The sequence below is a fragment of the Vicugna pacos genome, chromosome 25, assembly GCF_048564905.1.
Source record: "Vicugna pacos chromosome 25, VicPac4, whole genome shotgun sequence".
In the NCBI taxonomy this organism is placed as follows: domain Eukaryota; kingdom Metazoa; phylum Chordata; class Mammalia; order Artiodactyla; family Camelidae; genus Vicugna; species Vicugna pacos.
This window is the reverse complement of record NC_133011.1, coordinates 4,860,062-4,883,559: the sequence shown is the minus strand read 5'-3', so window position 1 is coordinate 4,883,559 and position 23,498 is coordinate 4,860,062. Positions and strand designations below refer to the sequence as shown.

At 39.4% G+C, this 23,498-nt stretch overlaps 1 protein-coding gene across 4 annotated transcripts; it reads left to right on the top strand.

Moving 5' to 3' along the window:
* Positions 1-161: 161 nt before the first annotated feature.
* RBM12B (RNA binding motif protein 12B) lies at positions 162-22,538 on the top strand. 4 transcript variants are annotated; one of them, XM_072949454.1, is made up of 3 exons: positions 162-287; positions 16,576-16,623; positions 17,200-22,538. In XM_072949454.1, exon 3 carries the CDS (start codon positions 17,230-17,232, stop codon positions 20,215-20,217), a length of 2,988 nt encoding a protein of 995 aa, XP_072805555.1. In that variant the 5' UTR covers positions 162-287; positions 16,576-16,623; positions 17,200-17,229; the 3' UTR covers positions 20,218-22,538. The 4 variants fall into 4 exon arrangements, with proteins under 4 accessions (XP_072805555.1, XP_072805557.1, XP_072805554.1 ...); XM_072949453.1 differs by lacking the exon at positions 162-287 and adding an exon at positions 13,095-13,262 and having other exon boundaries at positions 16,576-16,624; positions 17,202-22,538; XM_072949455.1 differs by lacking the exon at positions 162-287 and adding an exon at positions 13,329-13,507 and having other exon boundaries at positions 16,576-16,624; positions 17,202-22,538.
* The last annotated feature ends 960 nt before the right edge of the window (positions 22,539-23,498 follow it).

The following is a 23,498-nucleotide window of genomic DNA, read 5'->3' as shown; positions in this document are numbered from 1 at the left end:
CCGCGGGGTATCTGTAGAGCTGATTGGACAACGGCGGGCCAGGGTTCCGGAAGTGTCGGCCTGCGTTGCCTGGTTGCTAGGTTACTAAAGCCGCGGGAAGCTGGCTGGTCAAGGCCAGGGTGCGTTAGGCGAGAGCTAACTGGTTCGTGGCAGCCGCGACCGGCTATTTAAACGTTTGCATCTACTCTGGGACACGAGCCATTAGCGGGACGTGAAATCAGTTTAGAAGGTCGCGAAATAGAATACTACAGCGAAGAAAATACCTGATTTTATCATCCAAATTAAGAGTAAGTATTGTTATCATTGAACTGTTAAATATTTACATCAGAATTTTTGTAGACTCGGTCATTTTTGTGTTAAAGGAGACATCTCAACAATGTATTTGTCAAGATACATTTGTTTAAAAAAGTAGAAAAAACACTGATTTGAAATATGCAATTTTGGAAGATTGGCTCAAGCATTAAAAAAGGATCTTTCCTGGCAGACTTTTCTTTGTGTTTCTATGTTCTTTGTTTTGAGCATAGGAAATCTTGGATATAAACTGAGATCGTCTTTATCCCAGTTGTGAGTAAAACAGAAAACTATTTTTAAGTCAAATTTACACATGTAGAACGTTGTCTCTCAAAATATGCACCCTTGGAGGCTATTAGTCCAGAAACATTTTAGAATTACCTTCAAAGCCAGTTTCTGGGTCATAAAAGAAAAAATTATTTCTTAATAGTTCAATCTCACTTTGCTTTTGTTGCATTTTGTTTGTTTTATTGTTATATTTTTTTTCTCCTCCTGCCCCCAATAAAATCTGGCATATTTTGAAGCCACCTTATTCATCACTGGTAGCTTTAAATGACTTTTGGCTTTCTCAAAAAAGCACAAACTTTGTAAGAAAAATGATGATTTATCACTATTAAGGAAAAACCACACACATATAATATTCTCAGTATGTGTGGAAAAATGCATCTAAGGAAGTTAGATAACTTTATTAGCCACCATTAGACCTAGTATTTGTCATGTGACCATCCCCAAAAGACCAGCATTCACTCTGTCACTAATATCTATGACACAAAAGGTGTATGTTCTGAGAAAACTTCCTTAAAGAGGAATTCTAAAAAATATTTTTGAGTAATTACCATGTTGTTGGAGTGTCTAATTTGAAGTAGAAATCACTTATCTGAATATCATTTTTGAAAAATATACGACTGTATATATATTAATGGGGTCTCAAAAAGGGTATGGACAGAATAGTTGAGATTAATCTGCAAAAGCTTCCTATGGATGAATTTTAACTCTAGTCTTCCTTAACGAAGTACATACTGTTATATGCTCTGTGAGAGGGGTCAGGGCAATAATATTTACTCATTGTCTACTGTGTAATAGCAATAAAAGAGCAGATTTTTTGTGTTCTGTACTGTGCACTGTGCTAGGCACTTGATAGCTTTAACCTTAACTCTTCATAACAGTCCTTTGAGGGAACACTATCTCTTAGTTTGGTATCCTTTTACAAAAAAAGAAACTGAGGATCAAAAAAGTTACACTTTAGGAAGTGGTGAAACTAGAATTTATCTCCATCTCTTTTCCTTTCAGAGGAAGGCAGAAGAAAGGACTGAGCTAAAAGAATTTTATTTTTTAGGATAAGGAGAATATGTCTGTAAGTGGAGAGGAAAAAAATAAAGAGAGGAATAACTGACTCTCTCTTGAGCTCCTGGGAAGGGGTCAAGAACTAGGTTGTAAGAGTGGGAGAAGGACCATCTAAGGGGAGGAGAGTCATTCTTTCTCAGGTTGGAAGAAGAAAGAAAGATGATTTAAGCCATCAAGAAATCCTGGGCTGGGGAGCAGAGAAGTTGAGCAAAATCAGTATTCTAACAGTAAAAAACATAGATAAAAGAAAGAAATCTTTTGAAAAAGGTTGAGTGGATAACTGGGTAAGAGAAATCATTAGGGTTGACAACTGGCAGCAAGTCTAGATCTTGCCTGCAGGGCTAGATCTTGGTGGAGTGGGAGCAGGTATAGGATAGGCTAGGGAAGACCTAGGGTCAAGGTGAGCAGTGTGTGGAGAAGATGAGTATAGCTTGGTTATGCTGAGCATGAACTGCCTACTCAGGTAGAGAGGTATAGCAGAAAGGGATGTGCATGTCGAGGACTTGGCCAAGAGGTTGGACTTGGAAATGGGAATCACCTTGAGTGCTCCAAAGACTATTGTGATTTTGAATCCCTAAACTGAGTTAAGAGAGCATAATCACCAGGAAGGAGAGTCCTAGGTGAGAAGTCGGAAGATAGCTCTTCTTTGGTGGGGAGTTCAACCATTTTTCAAACATTTATTGAGCACTTCTGTGAGTAGACACTTGTTAGGGACAAGAATCCATCCCTGGTGCTTTCCCTCAGGGGCCTCATAATCTAGTAGAGAAGAAGACATAGAAACAAATTATTAACATATTTTGAGAGAACTGCTCTCATCGAGACTGTGGAACCTGAAGATGGGATTAACCCTCCCTTGGTGGAAGGGAGGGAGATCAATGAAGAAGTCACAGAGGAGGAGACACTGTAGGACAGGATAGGTAGAGGGACCAGCAGAACAGACCCAGAGGCATGAGTGAGTGAGCAGGCACACTGGAGAATGACATGTATCTCAGTATCCCTGAGGTGTATGATATGTATGGTCAGTGGCAGGAGATGAGGTTAAAAAAGTAGGAAGAAATAAAAAAATGAAGGTTCTTGCATGCCTGTATTTGCCTCCTATTGTTTTAAGCTTTTTGAGGCTTTAAGCTAGGGAATAACAAGATCAGATTTGCATTTTAGAAAAAATCCTAGGAAAGAGGTATATGGAAACTCTCTAGAGGGAAAGATCACTTGGGAGGCTAAAGCAGAAATCCAGGTTCTAAACTGGGGCAAAGGAAGAAGGGAGAGGCAGGAGAAGATGAATGAAAAGCCTGTTTAGGAGGAAGAATTGTGAGAATTTTATGACTTGGACAGAAGAAGTAAAGAAACAGAAACAAGTTTCACTTTCAGGTTTCTGATTTGGGTGACTGGATGGACTGTGACATTAAAGGAACATAAAAATACTGGGGGGCAATAAAGCCTTCTTATTGAATAGAGAAAAAAACTAAAGGTATAAATTAAACTTATAGGAATTATCTAATATGTTGGCGTGAGTTAGGACCATGGATAAAAATGGAAATAATTGATAATAATTGCTTGCTTTCAATGTGTCAGGCATTGCAGTACCTCATTTGATCCTAAATTGGGACCTAAATTATCATCACCTTTACTTTACAGATGAGAAAACCAAGGCTTAGAAAGCACATATGACTTTCTAGGGTCACACTCAGATCATGATTTTCACCCTGGAATTTGACACCAGAGCCCATACTTTTATCTCCAATTCATTACTGCTGTTCTTGAATCCCTGGGTGTGCCTTCCTGGGCATTAATAAAGAAAAGGGGAAGGCAAGTGAGTCCATGAGGGGATTAATGAATTAAAACATCACACAGAATGTGAGGGACAAATTCAGAGTGGGGAAGTGGAGGTGTGGTCAGAAGGGGAATTAATGAGATCAAGGTCTTACAGTTGGGGCACTTTGTGTGGTGAGCCTTGCACTCTTTCCCAGACTCCAGGCTCGTAGTGCCAGTATGTTTTAGTATAAACAACTGCCACATCGTATTCAGTATGTTCCAAATTGAACTTGGTTTCCGTAATGGAACACTCTCCTGATTTTCCTTCAGGTTATTCCTAGAATAAACTTCCTGATTATTCCTGCTCTCTGTCCTTTGTAGGCTCAGCCTCCTTTACTTGGCTATTAAATGTGGAGTCCCTGAGGGCTCAGTCCTAGACTTCTGTCTTCCCTTTCTTTGGTTTTCCTCCTAGGTGATGTCAACCATGTCCATGACCTTCAATGACCACTTTTGGTGGATGACTCACACAGTTACATATATCCAGGCCAAATAACTTTTCTGAGCTCTGAATCAGCATTTCTGCTGTTTTCTTGAAAACTCCATTTAGGTGGAATGAAGCATCTTTAAGTCCAGGTGTCCAAAAACAGGGGATCTCGATCCCTTCCCCCACCCCCAAACTTGTTTTCTTCTAGTGTCCTCTGTCTCAGTTAATGGCAACATCATCCAACCTGTAATATAGGCTAGAAAGCTAGGAGTCACTTTTGATGCTTTCCTCTCCTTCATCTTCCCATTTTAGTCCATTGGCAAGACTTCTTGATTTTTATCTTGCAAATATCTCTTGAATTTATTGCCCAAATATCCCTTTAATTCTCTTTCATTCTTTAACTTTTCTTAACCTCTACCATCACAACCATCCTAAAATACAACCTCTCCCCATCTAAATTACTGCAATGGCCTCTTTTAAACTTAATTTTTCAGCTTTAGGCATTATCAATTGACTGCCTGCTATGGAAGATGAAGATTTGCTTTCTACCACATTCTCTGAACCCCTACATCTTTCTAATATATTTATTTAAAATTTCAATTAGAGTAGTAATCACTTTTGCATTATTATGACTACTTAAATGCTGTTCACACTGGAGTCATATACCATACCACAATTTTTATCTTTCTTAAGTGCTTTCTTGCTTCTTTAGTTACCATGTGCTATCATTAAAAAAATCCTCAATTCTTCCTCAGAACTGTAAATCTCCCTTCAATATGTTTAATATATTTACTGTGTGCCAGGCTTTCCTCCAAGTGGTTTTAATCCTTATAATAGCCCTTTGAAGTAGGTACTGTTACCCCAATTGATAGACGAGAAAATTTAGGAAAAGAGAGATCTAATAAGAACTGGTATTAGGATCCAGGCATCTATGTTCTTTTTCTTTTTTTTTTTAAGGTAAATATTTTATTTTGTTTTCTTCTTTTTATTGAAGTGTAATTGACATGTAACATTATATTAGTTTCAGGTGTACAACATGATTCAATATTTGTATGTATTTTAAAATGATCACCACAGTAAGTCTAGTTATCATCTGTTACCACACATAGTTACAAATTTTTTTTTCTTGTGATGAAAACTTTTAAGATCTCTCTTAGGAACTTTCAGATATACAGTATACTGTACACAATGCTGTACATTCCATCCCCATGACTTATTTATAACTGGAAGTTGGTAGCTTTTGACCCCCTTCACCCATTCTACCCACCCCCTGCCCCTGGCAACCACCAGTCTGTTCTCTGTATCTATGAGCTTGTTTTGTTTTATTTTGTTTAGATCGCACATACAAGTGAAATGATGATCATATGTATTTGTCTTTCTCTGTCTGAATTATCACTTAGCCTAATGCCCTCAAAGTCCATCCATGTTACTGCAAATGGCAAGATTTCATTCTTTTTTGGTGGCTAAATAATATACCTATATATATGTATATACCCTATATATATAATAATATACCTATATATAGGGTATATGCATATATATAGGTATATTATTATATTATATATATATATATACATATATATATATATATATCTCTCACACCTTTATCCATTCATCCATTGATGGACACTTAGGTTGTTTTTACATCTTGGCTATTGTAAATAATGCTACAGTGAACATGGAGGTGCATACATCTTTTTGAGTTTGTGTTTCATTTTCTTCAGATAAATACCCAGAAGTGAAACTGCTGGATTATATGGTCGTTCGATTTTTAATTTTTTAGGAACTTCCATACTGTTTTCCATAGTGGCTCACCAATTCACATTCCCACCAACAGTGCATAAGGGTTCTCTTTTCTCCATGTGCTGGCTAACACTTATTTCTTGCCTTTTTGAGAATAACCATTGTAACATGTGTGAGGTGCTATCTCACTGTGGTTTTGATTTGCATTTCCTGAGTGGTTAGTGATGTTGAGCTCCTTGCCACGTGCTTCCTGGTCATCTGTATGTCTTCTCTGGAAAAATGTCTATTCAGATTTTATGCCCATTTTTAAATCAGATTATTTGGTTTGTTTTGCAGTTGAACTGTATGAATTGTTTATATAGCTCAGATAGTTTCCTCTTATCAGATACATGATTTGCAAATATTTTCTCCCATTTGGTAGGTTGCCTTTTCATTTTATTGATGGTTTCCTTTGCTGTGCAGAAGACTTTTTAGTTTGATATAGTCCCGCTGGTTTATTTTTGCTTTTGATGCCTCAGGCATCTATGTTCTTAACCACTGTGTTATGTGATCTCTCCTCGAGGCAGTAAGCCAAGACTGAAGATAATATGCAATTTGTTAAGCTGGGAGAGGAAGACAGGGTTGTGTTAAGGAGAGATCTCAGGCTTAATGGATTGTATATCCTCTTCTTTTCTTGGTTTACTTCTTTGTGTGGGTAGAATGCATAGTTTAGCAGCTTCCTGAAAGGGTTCATAAGATGTAAATTTTTGAGACCTTGTGTATCTGAAAATGCCTTTATTCTTCCCTCACACTTACTCAGTGGTTTACTTGGGTATGTGATTCCTAGTTTGGAAATAAGTTCCCCTCAGAATTTTGAAGACACTGCTCCTTTTCCTTTTGGTTTCTAACACTGCTGTTGAACAATCTGCTGCCATTTTGATTCTTAATCTTTTGTGTGTAATTTGTTTTTTACCCTTTGGAAGGCTTTAGGCTGTCCCTCTGTCCTCATTTTTCTTAATTTTACAGTGATGTGTCTCGGGGTGTTTCATAGTCTTCTTTTGTGTTGAGCACTTCGTGGACCTTACTTATTCTTTTGAAGATCTCTTCTCCTTTTCTCCTATTCTCTCTTACTGGGATACGCTATTTTTTTAGATATTGGACCTGCTGGACTGTTTCTCTAACTTTCTTATATTATCTCTTCCATTTTACATTTTATTTTGTTTTGCACCATTTTCTGGGAGATTGTCTAAGTTTTCCCTGTCAGATATCCCCTTGAAATTTTCATTTCTACTATTATTAATTCAATTTCTAGGAGTTCTTTTTCGCTGATTACATCTTATTTGTAACATCCTAGTGTTCTTTCATGGATGCAATATTTTATCTCTTTGAGGACATTACTGATAGTGTTTTAAAGGTTTCTTTTGCCTAATTTCTTCAAAATTATGTTTTTGTTAGAGGATTTCCTTAGAAACCTGGTGGCCCTTGGCTGCCGAAGTATATTGTATGTTGATGTGTAATATCTATGTAATGTGTGGAGTACACCAGAAAGCTCCTTGGTGGGGCTTCTTGACTGGGCTGCACGGTGTAGCTGTTTGCCTGGGCTGAACCACGTAGCATCCCCCCATGCTGGTATTTTTCTCCCTAGCCCTGTACGTTGTGCTGATCAGATTCCCCAGAAATAATCTTCTCACTGAAGGATTTAAGTCTGGCTGCCAGGTTCAGTCAGGAGAGAGAATTTCATCATTCAGTTTCATCACTGACATAATGCTCATCTTTTATAGATAGAGCCCCTGATCTCATCTGTACCCCTCGTCCCCTAGTCACACTCTCTCCAGAGAACAAACTTCCAGTCTTCTGCTGTAACTGGGGAGAGACAGGTTTCTTGTCCTGGAAGGAAGGAGTCTTGAGTGCATGTCCTGAGGGCTTTATAAATCGATGTTCAACCAACTCTGTTTTCACCTTCTTCCCCAGCAGATGATACTGAGGCCTCCTAAGCCTTTGCGGATCTATTTGGTGCATATCAGGTTGCTTCTTAGCTTTTTCCACTGTCAATGTAGAATTTCGCCCTCTTGGATTCATAGAAGAAATAATCTGTCTCCTGCTTGCAAAGTTTTATGGCCAATGCCTCCTACTTTATCATTTTCATTCTTGCCGGTGTTTGCTTTTTCTGAAAATTCCTTTTCTGATATTTTATTAGGATTTCTGAAAGGAATGGAAGTAAATACAGTTCAAACTGTCACCTTAAACTGGAAGTCACAATAACCTGGTAACCTGCCTTCATGTGCGTACTCTTGCCGCCCTCTGATCCATTCTCCATGCCTCAGCTGGAGTCATCTTTTGAACTGCGAGTCTAATAGGTCACCTCTCTGCTTAAAACAGCTCAGTGGTTTTCCAGGGGAAAGCTCAAAGTCTTTAACGCGAACCGTAACCCCCAGCAGGGTCTGACTTCTTCCTGTGGCCTCTCATTGTCCCGCGCACTCCTGTGCACTCTGCTCACACTGGTCTTCTTTCAGTTCTCTAAATGCCACTGAGCCTGGCACTTCTCTGCCTGGACCACCCTTCCTTCCTCCCCTTCCCAGCAATTTCCCCTTACCTTATTAACTCTTCCCTTCCTTCCAGCTCCTCCATCATTTCTCTTCCTGTCTTTTATGACCAGGCCAGGCCTCCTATGAAATACTCTCTGGGCGACATGCATTTCCCTTTACAACTCTTATCTTTGTTGTAAATTTACATTTAATTGAATAGTTCTTTCTATTAATATTTCTCTCCTCTCCTGGACTGCAAGCTTCAAGGGAGTAAAGACCATGTCTGTTTTTGTTCACCATTATCTTCTTAGCACCTGGAGTTGTGTGTAATACATTATAAGTGTTTGATACAAATTTGTTGCAATGGAAAAGAATAAATCAAAACTTGCTCCATTCCCTCATTCTCCAGTTTATTGTCATCTTTCAACTCCAAAGAGAGCTCAGTGCTGTCTCCCCTCACTTCATCCCTGGGAAGTAGGTAAAGGACCAATGGATTACGAGGCCTCCGGCCGTAGTCCTTAGGGACAGAAATTTTTTGTGTCTACGTGGCATGGTGTCAAGCACTGGTTATTGAAACCGGGGGAATGCTCCAAACACTTTTGCCCATTATGTCTTGGTGCTGGAGTTGCAAAAAAAACAAAGACAAAAACAAAACAAAAAAATACCCCCCAAAACAAAAACAAAAACAAAACACAGTCAAGCACTGGATAGGATGACACTTTACTTACACAGAGAAGAGACAAAGCAAGATCAGCTTCAGTAGTGGGCAACGGTCCCCCATAGCCATCGGGTCTCTCCCTGCTGCTGACACAAGGTAATTGGCTCAGGCACTGCACCCCATTCATGCCTGAATGCAGTGAAAGGAACCCTGTCCCCTCCCCTTAGAGGACGGATACAACAATGGGGTTGGTCAGGTGCCATACAATGCACGTGCTCTAAGCAGAGACAAAAGAGTGCTCGTTGAGCCTGAAACAAGGAAAGGTACCCCCACACAAGGTGAGAAACCTGGCGTGGTTTGTGTGGGCTTTAGCCCTCGCCAAGGAAATGTTCCAGATGCAGGGCCCTTCGCACGTGGCTGAGTGAGGGCTGCGTGAGACTGCCTTTCCCAATGCGAGTCTTCTGGATTCTCTCTTTGTTTCCTCCTTCTGGTCTCCCTTTGGAATGTCTCTGTAGATCCTTAGGTCATCTTCTTCTTCCTTTTGTTATACGTGCCTGGGACCGGATGGAACCCAAGGAGAGGAAGCCTAAGCAGGAGACAGACACCCTGCTTCACCAGGATCCTGCCTGTTCACTAGAAACAGGTCCTGCAGCGAGGTTTGGGGGCAGAACTTCATCAGTGAAACTCAGGGCTTTGATCCAGTCCCTTTTCTGCTGCCTCCTTTTCGGTAACCTATAGCATCCATAGAATGTTCAGGATCTCAGTCTCCTCCATATTTCATCATGGAGACAAGACTCTCATCTACACCAGGCAAGAGGTTATCCAAGTTAGTATGCTGGGGTCCTGTTCAGTTCTGATTTACCACACATCATTCACTTGCTGATTCTGTTAAGTCTCTTAGATCTGACTTCTTTCACACACAACTGAACAAACTCCTTTATTTAATCAGTAGTGTCCAGATAGTGCTCTACTGATTCATAGAGCTTTTGTACACGTGCCCCTGAGGACCACTGCAGGGGATAAAAATTGGAAAGAAGCATGCAGGCCACCAGAGCAGCATTTAAGATTTCATGTTATATGCTCTTCCTGGTGCTTTACTATGGGCCTTTAATGTTTATATATATAATATCATTCTATCTACACAACAACTCTACTGTTGTCATCTTCATTTGATGGATGAAAAAACTGAGGCAGAGAGGTTCAGCAGCTGACGTGGATACAGCTAGCAGGTGGCAGAGTTTGGCTTGGAAGTATGGTGTTCTGATTTCTGAGCCTGCCTTCTTGATTTCTAAGTCATACACTTGGCCCTTTGTATCCATGGGTCCCACATCCATGAATTCAACCAACTGTGGATTGAAAATATTTGGGAAAAAATTCCAGAAAGTCCTAAAAAGCAAAACTAGAATTTGCCACATAATGGCAACAATTTACATGGCATTTATACTGTATTAGGTATCATAAGTGATCTAGAGATGATTTAAAGTATACAGGAGGATGTATATCGGTTACATGCAAATACTACACCATTTTATATAAGGAATTTGAATATCCCTCTATTTTGGTATCTGAAGAAGTCCTGGAAATAATCGCCTGAGGTTACTGAGGGACAACTGTACTGGAGTTTAATGTGCGTTAGGGACTGTTCTAGGTGCTTTATAAGCATCATTTCATTTAATCCTCATAATGGCCCACCATGCAGTGTCACCTTCACTCTACAAATGGAGAAGTTGAAGGACAAGGAATTTGTCCACTGTCATGAAGTGGCAGAGCTGGGATTTATACTTGGATCTGCTCTGCCTGATCTGAGAGCCCACTGTCTTAGTCCCTGTGCTCTACACGTCCTCTTGTATGTGATGACTGGCTGCATGTGTGTGCTGTAGTGTGAGTTTCTTGAGGAAAGAGGACTGTGAGTTCTTCACCTTTGTCTTTCAGGAGCTTTAGCGAGGTTCTTGACACACAGTTCACGCTCAGTAAATATCAGCTGAGTTGAATGGAAGTCAGGATGTGCAAGGGGGTCCTTGGAGTTGAGAAGATCGAGGAAGTCTGAGACCAAATGATGAAAGGCTGTTTTTGTGGATGTTGAAGAGCTAGGAAGGGCAGCTGAAAACTGTCTGATGCCAAAATCATTCAGGAGGGGAGGTGGTGCTGGAGTTGTGGTAACATGCTTAGTGAGGCTGACTAATTGCCCAGGCAGAGTCACAGAGTGGCCGTGGCTCCGTGTGGTTACCATGTTTCCTGGTACAGTCTTCTGTTTTGCTGTTCCGGGAATCTTCTCTCTGTTCTCTAAAATGGTTAGGTTTTCATGTTGACACACTCAAGGCTCAAGAAGCTATTCAGTACCCAGAATACCATATAGATAAACCCAGTTACCTTGACTGGAATTTTCTTTTTTTGATTGTAATGTTATAGTCATCAGAACAAGGCAGAAGGCAAACTAGAAAAGGCAGGCGTTCACTATTCTGTTGTTTGGAGAAAATCTGTGTGAACAGAATGAGGATGGTCATCCCTGAACAACAAAGGTGACTGGCGATACCTGTCTAGACGTGTCCAAGGAAGGGAGTTTGATCTAAGCATTCTTGTTCAGATGAACTTTATAGTAAGTGCTTATTAAATGATAGTTGTTATTTTTGTTGAGACAGAAAAGATGGGGTTCTCAGGTACTCTTAACTGAAAAACACTTTTTGAGGTGACTCCTCATGTTCTGTTTTCATGCTTAGCAAATAACTCTCTCATCATTTGACTTCATATGGAGTGTTTACAGCCAGTGAAGTATTGGTCAGCTTGAGCTGATCTTAGGTTTACTTTACTAGTGTTTCTTCTTGTAATTAATACTGACAATATTGCCATTTTTGGAGCATTGCTTCTGGATACTTGTTTAAAGGGAGTCTGCCTCAGAAGACAGAATCCTTTCCCTGTGTACTACAAAATAGTGTCCTGGAAGCAAAACACTAGGGTTCAGTTCCTGGCTGGTACTATCTCTGTCACCTTGAGCATGCTATGCAATCCTTTATGCCTCAGTTTCTCTTACTTGTAAAATAGGAATAATAACAGTACCTACCTCCAAAAGTAGTTCTAAGAATGAAATGAAATAATGCACAGGGACTGGTACATAATTAACCCTCAATAAATGTTAGCACTTAAGTTCTGGTTCTTGAGCTTGCTAGGCCAGGATCAAACCCTGGAGTGTGGGGAATCATCAAGGTAAGTGCTACCTAGTCACTAAGCCTGGCTCCCCAGTGACATTTTCTGCTTGTGTATAGAATCACTTTGACATTTGAAACGAGTCACTATTACTTACATAGCCTCATACATTTACTCATTCAACGTTTCCCACAACCCTAAGAGGCAGGTACTAATATTATCCCTATTTTACAGATGAGCAAACGGAGGCATAGACAGGCTAAGTAACTTGCCTAAGTGAATAAATGGTGGATGTCACTTAGGGGACCACTTTTTATTTACTCGGTAAACCACCTCTTCTTTCTCAAAGAGAATGGGTATTTTTCAGTGAGAGAGTTTGAAAACTCATTTAGTTCCTCTCATTTGTAACAATGTTTTAAAGATACAGTTTCTGCTTTCTTTGTTAGCTTTGAATCCACCCATAAATGCATCATGTAGTTATACAACTGGGCTGCTTTCTTACTTGAATAAAATAAAACAAAACACAAGGTTGTTTGCCACCTTTTACATAGCAGGCACCACAGAACATGCCTATAATTGTGTTTTTCTCTTCCCAGTTTTCAAGATTGGCCTGTGTTTTCATGTTTCATAAAATGCCAGTTGTATAACGGCACTTTCTTCATACATTTTTATAAAGTTGAATAAACATGCACTTATTAAGCTCCTTGGGTGTTGATAATGTGCCTGGAACATCTAAAGCATTAACGCATTTCTTAGGCCTTTCAGTGTTTACAAACAGCCTTTCATAAGATGCTTACAACATATATATATATACATAACATTATATATATAATATTACATATATATATATATATGCGGCGCTTAAAAGAATTCGCAAATATTTCTCTGCTTTTGCATCTCTTAACTTCTGGGAATCACGAACGTTTGTCCAGTGTACTTCGGCTGTTATTTCCTGAAGCTTCTCATTACAGCACCGGGTTGACCCCGAACTTTGTCTCAGACCCTGTCTGGTCCCTGGTGGAGACTCCCGGCTTGGCTGGAGTCTGAGCATGCGCAGGAGCGCGCCATCCCCAGCGCGAGCTCGCGCGCTCGCGGGCGCCACCTCCCTGACGACCGGAAGCGGGTGAGCGTCGGGGCGCTTGCGCAGACGCGGGCCGGGCGCCGGGGCGGTGGGTGACGCCTGGAGAGCGCATGGGCAGACAAATTGTACGTCCGTTTGTCCGGAGCAGAGGGGAGAGTGGGCGCCATCTTCTAGGCTCGCTGAGAGCTCTACCTGTGCTGGGGAGGCTGCTGCGACGAGGAGCGCCCCCCGCCCCAGCCTCGCGGCTCCGACTCCGCAGCAGTGGTGTGTGTTTATTGCCAAGTGCGAAGCAGTTACCCTGGGGGCGTCGGGGGTGGGGGGCGGGAGGGGCTTGGCGACCGGGACGGAAGAACAGGGAAAGGCGGGGCCGCGCCAGGAACTAGCGTAGCTTCTGCCGTTAGTGCACCTCTTTCCCTGCTAAGCACCGACTCCCCCGTCAGCCTCCATGCGGTGTCGTGTGTGCACTTTCCCAGTCTGCTTGAGAGTGAAGATCTCGAGGGATTTCATAGGTATTTTTTTCTTTGCTATGTCATCGTAGTCAGTGGTGGCAGAAAAGCGCTGAAGGCCCGGCTCGTTAGGCTTGAGAGGGGCCAAAGTGTTTCATTTAGATTTGGGGGCAGTTCACCCTGTGACGAGTTACGGTGAAATGTTTGCCCTTGGGACGGTGTAACGGAAAGGCACGGAGGTTGGGCGGTCCAGGTTAATTTGAAGGCTGATTTTGGCTGAAGGTCTGGCGACAGCATCGGATTCCACGTAGCAACTTTGGCCTGGCGCGAAAGAAGGAAGCTCTGACCCCTGGGAGGATGGACAAAGGCTTTGGGTGTAGAAGCGATGCCTTCGGAGGATCCCCGTTTGAGGATGGATGGATGTTATGGGAAATCCTGTGCCATGTGGATTCGTCTACATTTACGGTTCCTACTGGGGACTTTGGCTCTGTGCCGTCATTACTTTGGTTTTTATTTTAATCATCTGCATCAGAAAAGGATAAAAGGCATATCGTCATAAAGAATCCTTGTGGACTGGGGTAGATTATTTTCTTCAGGGAAAGTCATGCGTTTAGAATTTTAATGTGCTTCATCAAAACTTTAGGTTTTAAGAAATAGTCGCAGTGTTCTGTCCCTCAGTACGTCTGGCAAATGACCTACTATTCTCTAGTTAAAATAGATGGATCTGAGATAATAACTATTTAAATTTAGCCTTCCTCCCATTTCCCTTTCAGGCTTGATTAGAAGATGCACATTACATGTTGTTTTGTGATACTGTGATCAGCTGGGATTCAGTTGCATAAAATCACAATTATTTAAAATGAGCTTGCTAATTTAATTTACTTCCTCTTAAACGAGTTTTATAACCCACTTCCTTCTTTTCATAGGTTAGAAGTTCTAACAGATCACTGTCTTTAAATCAGCATAGTCACAAAAATACTTTTGTTGCTCTCATAAGAAAAATTTTAAGTGCAGAGTACTTTAGAGTATTTTTGTGTTTTGCTTTTTGTGTAACGTTCTAAGAATAGACTTTCTGAGGAATTTGAGGAAATAACATGGAAACCGCAGAAAAGGTGCTCATTTTGAGAGCTGGTCTCTTAGAGGTGGTCTTCTAGGTGTATTTTCGTAGGAGGACAAATGGTACATTACTCTACTATCTCAAGGGCAAAAAAGTTTAAGCAGTAGTTTTATTTTTCTGTGGCAAATTAGAAGAAAAATTTTATATAATCTATTTGAATTGGAATTCATAAATTTGTACTCGTGGAACTACTTAGCTAAAATACTGTTTTTAAATTAGGGAGGATAAATTACATCACATTTTTTTAATTTGACAATTACTCCTTGAAATGTTCTCAGCGTTTCTTGTAGATTTATTTATGTTACCTTTGAAAGTTTTAAAAAAAAGTTTAGGAGGGACAAAATAATGTTTATTACATTGCTTTCTAAAGTATTTTAAAAGTGAAAAATAGGCTAAGTCATTTTGCAAAGGAAGGAGTCTTGGAACGTTAATTTAGATAACTATTCCAGAAGCCATTTACAGTGTTTGTTAAAATGTTGATGTGGGTGTTGGTTTGTTGAGGAAACTAAACTTATACTCTTTTTTTGGTACTGTGCAGATTTTCAAATAGACTATTTTTTTAGAACAGTATTTTAGGGTCACGGTAATACTGAGTGGAAGGTACAGAGATTTCCCATTTGCCCCCTGCCCCCACCCATACCATGCAAATATTTTAATAGTAACCCTCATTAATATTTTTAATATCAGTTTGGCATGGATAATTTAGATGTGTAAAATGTGCCAATTAATTTCTTGATATGTTTGTTAGTGTAGCTTGTAATTTAAAAAGTTTAATCTGTGGACCTTTCAAAGGAAGATAAACTTTGCAGTGTTCAAAGAACATGTCTTCTGACACCACTTTGTAGAAGAGAGGGACTTTAAGTGTAAGTACTGAATTAGAACATTTATTTGCACATTAAAAGCATAAATTTATAACTAAGTTAAATCATTAACTTAGCAGACCTTAAAAACTTACTTCATAAGACTGCATTAAATATTTGAGTATCTCTGAAAGTATGAGATGTAAATTTCCTTAAGGAAATACTAAGTTGAGATTTTTCAGTAGTTAATACTGATATCCCCAAACATTTCAAATTAAGGTATTTTTATTATATTTTTACCTTCCTACATTGTCATTTGGGTTTCCTCAGTAAAATGTAGAGTTGTTTGAAATGGAATAAATGGGTTAGCATAAGATTCTGTGTTTATCTGAACATTTTCTATTTGGCTTAAGATGAATTTTAACAGTAATTGTTTTAGGAGTTTAGGATAAGGAGTAGTAGTTGAGATTTTTGATTTTAGGGATATTTTACTACTTGTCTTCATTATAGTGGAGTTGGGAATTTAGTTCTATCTTTGGAAGTGTGAGCTCCATATGTAGAACTTAAAATTGTATCCAAATGGTAGCCATTGGTCTGGATTTATTGCTTTAAAAATGGTTTTTGAATTTGAAACATCAGTGTTTTGTTCAATCGTATCGTTTATTAATTTGATTTGGTCTTATATTTTGAAACGGAAGAGATTTGCAGGAGAGTTGGACGTAATGAGCTAGATGTTTGGTGTTCTCATGGGTAGAAGTGAGAGAAGTTTTGAAAATTTTTGGTGTTCTTAAATTGTCATTTTTACTTGTAGAACAGTTGTCTTTTTTTTTTAAGTGGATATAAAATTTATGTACAGTGAAATGCACAGACCTTAAGGATGGAATTCATTTAGCCTTGATACATGTATATACCATGTAACCAGCACTCTAGTCAAAACATACATTTCTGTCACCTTTTTCCTTTGCCACTTCCAATCAAGGACTGATTTGCAGATATCTACTTGGAATTTGCACCTCTTTTTTTTTTTTTTTTTTGCTGAAGTATGATTAATCTCCCCTTGGAACAAAGATGACCATTTTGTGATGGTTTTAGTTTTGGTTCCTTATACTGCTTCACTTTTAATAGATAATTCTGCCATGAATATCCTAATCTGGCGTTGTTTAAAGTCAATTGCAGGGTCCAAGGATTAATTATATTTCATTTTCTTTCCACAGTTAAGTTGCTTTTACAGAATTAACAGGTCTCCAAGAAATAAAAAAAAAGGTAAGATATACAGAGTCTAAGGCTTTTCACAGAGGCTTGACAAAATAATATAAAATAGAATAGTACATCTAGGTACATGTGACTTCTGTACTTTATGTCTGGCCAGTGATGCACTGGTGGTAGGCAATTTATTATCATGAGCAGAAATTATATACTGACCATAGATGGCTTTTCTAAGTATGTAAAATTCATTGTGATTGGTAAAATTCTTTAATCCACAAAGCTCTCTCTTGATGTTTCAGTAGAAGATATGTCTGAAAATAGTTTGGTCTTGTTGTGAAGTAGCACTTGGCTGACTTACAAAGAAGATTTGTTATTTTTGATGCTCATACTGTATAGGATAGGTGATAGGAAATGTTTCTTCAGAGTAGCTGGTTTATTTGTATGTTTAGCTGGGAGGAAGTTTATTCCTTGTTTTTCTTTTTTTAAAGAATTAGATACAATCAATATCTTTGTGAACTCATATCTTGTTTTCATTTATAAATGCTCAGAAGGTAGGAACCAAATAATTACTAAGCTTAGTGATAAGGTACTTCAAAAGTAAGACTTGCTATTATGTGTACCTTTCTGTCTGCAGGTCATTATTGCTGTGGTTTGAGCTCAGCATGGCTGTAGTCATCCGTTTACTGGGGCTTCCTTTTATTGCGGGGCCTGTGGATATTCGTCACTTCTTCACGGGATTGACTATTCCTGATGGAGGAGTGCATATAATTGGAGGGGAAGTTGGGGAGGCTTTTATTATTTTTGCAACAGATGAAGATGCAAGACGTGCCATAAGTCGTTCAGGAGGGCTTATCAAGGATTCATCTGTAGAGCTGTTTCTTAGTAGTAAGGCAGAAATGCAGAAGACTATAGAAATGAAAAGAACCGATCGCATGGGAAGAGAGCGACCAGGATCTGGGGCATCAGGGGTTGGCAGCTTATCTAATTTTGTTGAGGCTGTTAAAGAAGAAGCAAGTAATTCTGGATATGGCTCTCCGATTAATCAAGACGCTGGGTTTCATACTAATGGTACAGGACATGGTGATTTAAGGCCAAGAAAGACACGGCCATTGAAGGCTGAGAATCCTTACTTGTTTCTGCGAGGTTTGCCTTATTTAGTAAACGAAGATGATGTACGTGTTTTTTTCTCTGGTTTGTGTGTGGATGGAGTAATTTTCTTAAAGCATCATGATGGCCGAAATAATGGTGATGCCATAGTAAAATTTGCTTCATGTATTGATGCTTCAGGAGGTCTTAAATGTCATAGAAGTTTTATGGGCTCAAGATTTATAGAAGTAATGCAAGGCTCAGAACAACAGTGGATTGAGTTTGGAGGTAATGCAATTAAGGAGGGTGACATTCCTATGAGGACTGAAGAACATTCGCCACCAAGGGGAATTAATGATAGACATTTTCGGAAACGATCGCATTCAAAATCTCCCAGAAGAACACGCTCTCGTTCTCCTCTTGGATTTTATGTTCACTTAAAAAATCTGTCCCTAAGTATTAACAAAAGAGATTTAAGGAATTTCTTTAGAGATACTGATCTGACTAATGAACAGATTAGGTTTTTATATAAAGATGAAAGAAGAACAAGATACGCCTTTGTGATGTTCAAGACTCTGAAAGACTATAACACTGCTCTGGGTTTGCATAAGACTGTTTTACAGTACCGTCCAGTTCATGTTGATCCAGTTTCTAGAAAACAAATGCTGAAGTTCATTGAATGTTACGAAAAGAAAAGACCAGCATCAGCAGAGAAAGAAAGGCTTGGACACGTTTCACAAAAACACTCTCAAGAAGGCTACTCTGGCCAGAAACTGTGCATATATATAAGAAATTTTCCATTTGATGTTACGAAAGTTGAAGTGCAGAAGTTCTTTGCAGACTTTAATCTTGCTGAGGATGACATTTACTTGCTTTATGATGACAAAGGAGTTGGTCTGGGAGAAGCATTGGTGAAATTCAAATCAGAAGAACAGGCCATGAAAGCTGAACGTTTAAACCGGCGAAGATTCTTGGGGACAGAGGTATTGTTGAGGCTCATATCCGAGGTACAAATGCAGGAGTTTGGTGTAAATTTTTCTTCAGTGTCCAGTGAGAGAATGCATGACCATACACAGTCATGTGATAGAGATGATTATCCTCATTTATTTGACACAGATGATCTACCAGTATACTCAGCTGGCCCTTCTGAAAACTTTAGGCATCAGCAAGAGGACTTGCGGCAACTGGACAATTTTAAGCATCCCCAAGGAGATTTCCGACCGCCTGATAGGCGGCCTCCTGAAGATTTTAGGCATTCCCCGGAGGACTTCAGGCGCTCCCCGGAAGACTTCAGGCGTCTTCGGGAGGAACACTTCAGGGGGCCTCCTGAGGAGGACTTAAGGTGCCCTTGGGAAGAGGAGGATTTCAGGTACCCCCGGGAGGAGGACTGGAGGCGGCCACCTGAAGATGATTTCAGGCGGCCTCCCAAGGAAGACTTCAGGAGACCCCCCGAGGAGGACTGGCGAAGGCCCCCTGAGGGAGACTTCCGGCGGCCACCAGAGGAGGATTGGAGGCGGCTTCCTGAGGAGGACTTCAGACGGCTTCCCCCTGGGGAATGGAGGCGACCACCTGAGGGAGGCTTCAGGCGGCCCCATGAGGAGGACTTCAGGCGACTTCCAGAGGAAGACTTCCAGCGACCTCCTGAAGAGGACTTCAGGGGGCCCCACGAGGAGGACTTCAGGCATTCTCCTGAGGAGGATTTCAGACGTTCTCCTGAGGAGGACTTTCGGCGGCCACCCCCGGAGCACTTTCGGCGGCCGCCCCCGGAGCACTTCCGGCGGCCACCCCCGGAGCATTTCCGGCGGCCTCCCTCGGAGCACTTCCGGCGGCCGCCCCCGGAGCATTTCCGTCGGCCTCCCCAGGAACATTTCCGTCGGCCGCCCCAGGAACACTTCCGGCGGCCGCCTCAGGAGCATTTCAGGCGGCCTCCCCAGGAGCATTTCAGGCGCCCACGAGAGGAAGATTTTAGGCATTCGCTGGATGAAGATTTCAGGGGCCCTCCAGATGAAGACTTTAGGCACCCTCCTGATGAGGACTTCAGGAGTCCTCAGGAGGATGATTTCCGATGCCCTTCTGATGAGGACTTCAGGCGGCTCCCAGAGGAAGACCTCAGGGAAGCTCCGGAGGAGGACCCTAGACTTCCTGACAATTTTAGACTTCCTGGTGAGGAGTTTAGGAGCCCCCCTGATGATTTGAGAGGTCATCGCCCTTTTGTGAATTTTGGTCGCCCAGAAGGAGGCAAGTTTGATTTTGGAAAGCGTAATATGGGAAGTTTTCCTGAGGGGAGATTTATGCCTGATCCAAAATTAAATTGTAATTCAGGTAGAGTAACACCTATTAAAATAATGAATCTTCCATTTAAGGCTAATGTTAATGAAATTCTAGACTTTTTCCATGGTTATAGAATCATACCTGATTCCGTTTCAATACAGTATAATGAGCAAGGATTACCTACAGGGGAAGCCATTGTTGCCATGATAAACTACAACGAAGCTATGGCTGCTATCAAAGATCTGAACGATAGACCAGTTGGCCCCCGCAAAGTTAAGTTAATTTTGCTCTAGAGAGCATTTCTACCTTCCGTTACCTCCCCACAGTATTGATGCAGTAAAATGCAATTTTTAAGTGTTTATTTTTAATTATCTAATGAAAAACATTTTAATTTTGATCTGTGAATAGAACAAATGTAAATACTAGACTGTGAATCTGGTTTTCTTTTGCTTGCAAATTGCCGTTCATTTTTTCTAATTTAAAATCATACGGTTTTTTGTTTTTTGGGGTTTTTTTGACTGGAGGAGAGAACTGTTTCTCTGAGTGCATTTCTGTTGATGTCATGGGTAAACCTCAAGACTTGTATAAAGTAGAACTGTATTTGGGGAAGGTAAATTTTATATTCACTTTTGTTTCCATTTTGTAGTCTGCATCATTTTACTCAAACTGTATAAGGAAATGGTCAGTGACTGATTGTTCAGGGTTAGCATGTTCATTGCTAACTGCCTGCATAATTAATGCCCTCTTCCTTGTCTTGAGTTATTACTGTGTTAAGCCTCCCATTAATCATAAGTAGTTCAAAATGGACAGACTGTGAACTTGAAGTTTACTTATGTAAAAAGCTTAGGAGATTCTTAAAGTTTCCATGTTCAATACTTTCAAAGTTTTATAAAAATAAAAAAATTGCAACCAAATAGACCAACTAATTAACTTGTATTTGTATGTAAAGAAAAAAATTACAGCTGCTTTTGTGAAGGTTTCCAGTAGCTACATTCAACAATAAGATAGGAGGGACCAAACATTATGTGATAATAGTGTAGAGTGCTATGTATAGTTCTGTGGTTTCTTCCAACATCTCATCAACCAAACTGATAAGATTTACTCAAAATACTTAAAAGATGAAAGTAATTATAGATACAAGGGGCCTTTCAGGCTTATGCTGGGAAGAATCTGATAAATGGATATATTGTGTTTCTAGGAGAATTTATTGATGATTCATATAACTTGTATTTTTAATGAGGTTCTTAATTTCAAAACTTTTTATCCAAAGACTCAGTAACTAAATATAACAACACTTGTGAGATTGAATTTTGACTTCTTTGATATTCAGCATTTATTGTAGACATTTTACAAAATACTGGTTTGATTTTTCTATACCATGCTAATTGTAATGCTAACATTGGGCATTTATTATGTGCTAGGCAGTAGAAGTGTTTTACATGCATAATCTCAATCTTAGTATTCCCTAAGAAGCATAGACTATTTACTTTTATTTTACAAATGAGATAATGAAATATATATAGTTTTAAGTAACATCCCTAAAGTCATGGCTAGTAAATCGGAGCCAGTTTCAACCCAGAGAGACTACTGACTCTAGTTCATGCTCTTAATACTTTTGCCTACTAACTTTGTTAAGTGGTATTTTTAATTTTAGTAAAACCATGTTAAAAATACTTTCAAGAGTAAAGGATATTTTCTTACCTCCATTGTTGCTTTAAAAATAGCATTAAAAATACAAAATCAGTATGCTTACATTTTTACTAAAAGACAAAGTAACTTTTAAAAGTTCTCATATATCCAGGTTTCTCTGGGATACTAACATTATATATTGGCTTCTAATTTGAAATTGTTCATTTTATCAAACATGATTTGACTTTGGTTGGCCTTTTATAGTTTACATAAAGCAAAGTTAATTTTCCTCAGTTCTGTGATTTAGGTATTTCCCACACTGAGCAAATAAAAAAAAAGTTGAGTTTATATAGTTTAGTCATTTAATGTAGTAATAGGGTCTTGCAGAGGTGGAATACTTTGTTAGTACTTAGCCAGTTTGTACAGTAAGTATTTTGGAATAATCTCCAGTGATTTAAAGAAGTCTAAAAAAACCCAACTGAAGTTTCTTTGTTTGTTTTTAATTATATCCTGCTTGCTAGTAGAATGAATAAACTGGTAAATTTGGTTTAAAAAAACACATCATTATGGCTCTTGAAACTAGTAAGCTTATAAGCAGCTAGGGGAATGAGAAACTCTTAACATCTGAACCAAGCGCAAGGAACAAAACAGGAAGAAATTATATTTTAAAATGCTCAGAAATTATATAGATGGTTTATTTGATTAGTTTTCTTAAGGAATGTGTTGGAAGACTTAAAAACGCTTCTCAAATACATATCAATAAAAGTTAAGATGAAGCTTATAGTGTAGTATCAGTTAATAGGGAACTGCTTACTTCTCAGGTTAGGCTGGGGTGGGAATGGTGGTGGTAGATAAGAGGCTAACACAATAGTAAACACAGGACACAGGCTTTGTATTCTGATTGTAAACTTAATGGATTGATATGAATAGTTAATTTTACTCCATAATCTTCAGTTTAATATATATTTTAAAACTTTTTTTAAAATAAGTTTATTATAGAACTCTGGCTTCCACTAGTTGGGAACCATTTTTGCACATCTCTTGCCAACTCTGCCTGCAGTTGATATATTGATGACTTAAACTGGACATGGTAGGAGTATTTATACCGTGGAAATTGGTAAATACAGCAAATCCAGGCATTTGCCACCTCAGAAAGCCAGTTTACAAGCACACCACCAGTCTCCAACACACAAAAGTAAATGATGTACTAAATCCTTACATACCCATCGCCCAACTTCCAACAATTGTCATCTCAGCCAGATTGGTTTCTTACTAGATATATTGGGTATTCTAGTGGCATACTGGTTCTCCAGTTTAAAACCCAGTGGCATTTTAATTCTCTGAAAGCCAAACATTTTTGTCTCACAGGTATCTGAAAAATAAAGATTATGTATAGAAAGTAAACTTAATCCCACAATCAAGAGATAGATAAGCATCATATTAGGAGTGCAGAGTTTATCACTTACTGAGAACATGCTCAAGAGCAGTGGCTCTTGGTATATATATCACCTATTAAGCAGTGACCCTGTCACCTCCATCTTTGTATTATTAGCTAATGTTTATTGAACTTTAATAGATCCTGTATGTTTATGATCTGTAATTGTATATAAACTAACTATATCATTTAGTCCCAATAACCGTAATAAACCTATTCTGGAGATAAGAAATGGAGGCAGTTAACTAGAGAGTCAAATAACTAGTCAAGTGGGTTGCCTTTTTTTTTTTTAAACAAGGAAGCTAAAAGAGGTTTTTACATTTTTAAAGATTACGTAAGTAACTAATAGCTTTGATTGTCTCGACTCAAATTGTAAAAATGTTGACTGTAACCCTTTAAAAAGTGTGCCAACCTATGTCTGATCTAAAAGAAACTTAATTTTACACTGAAAGTATTACATATAATATTCTCTGTCTTAGAATTTTTTTGAGGTACGCAGACTGTACATTG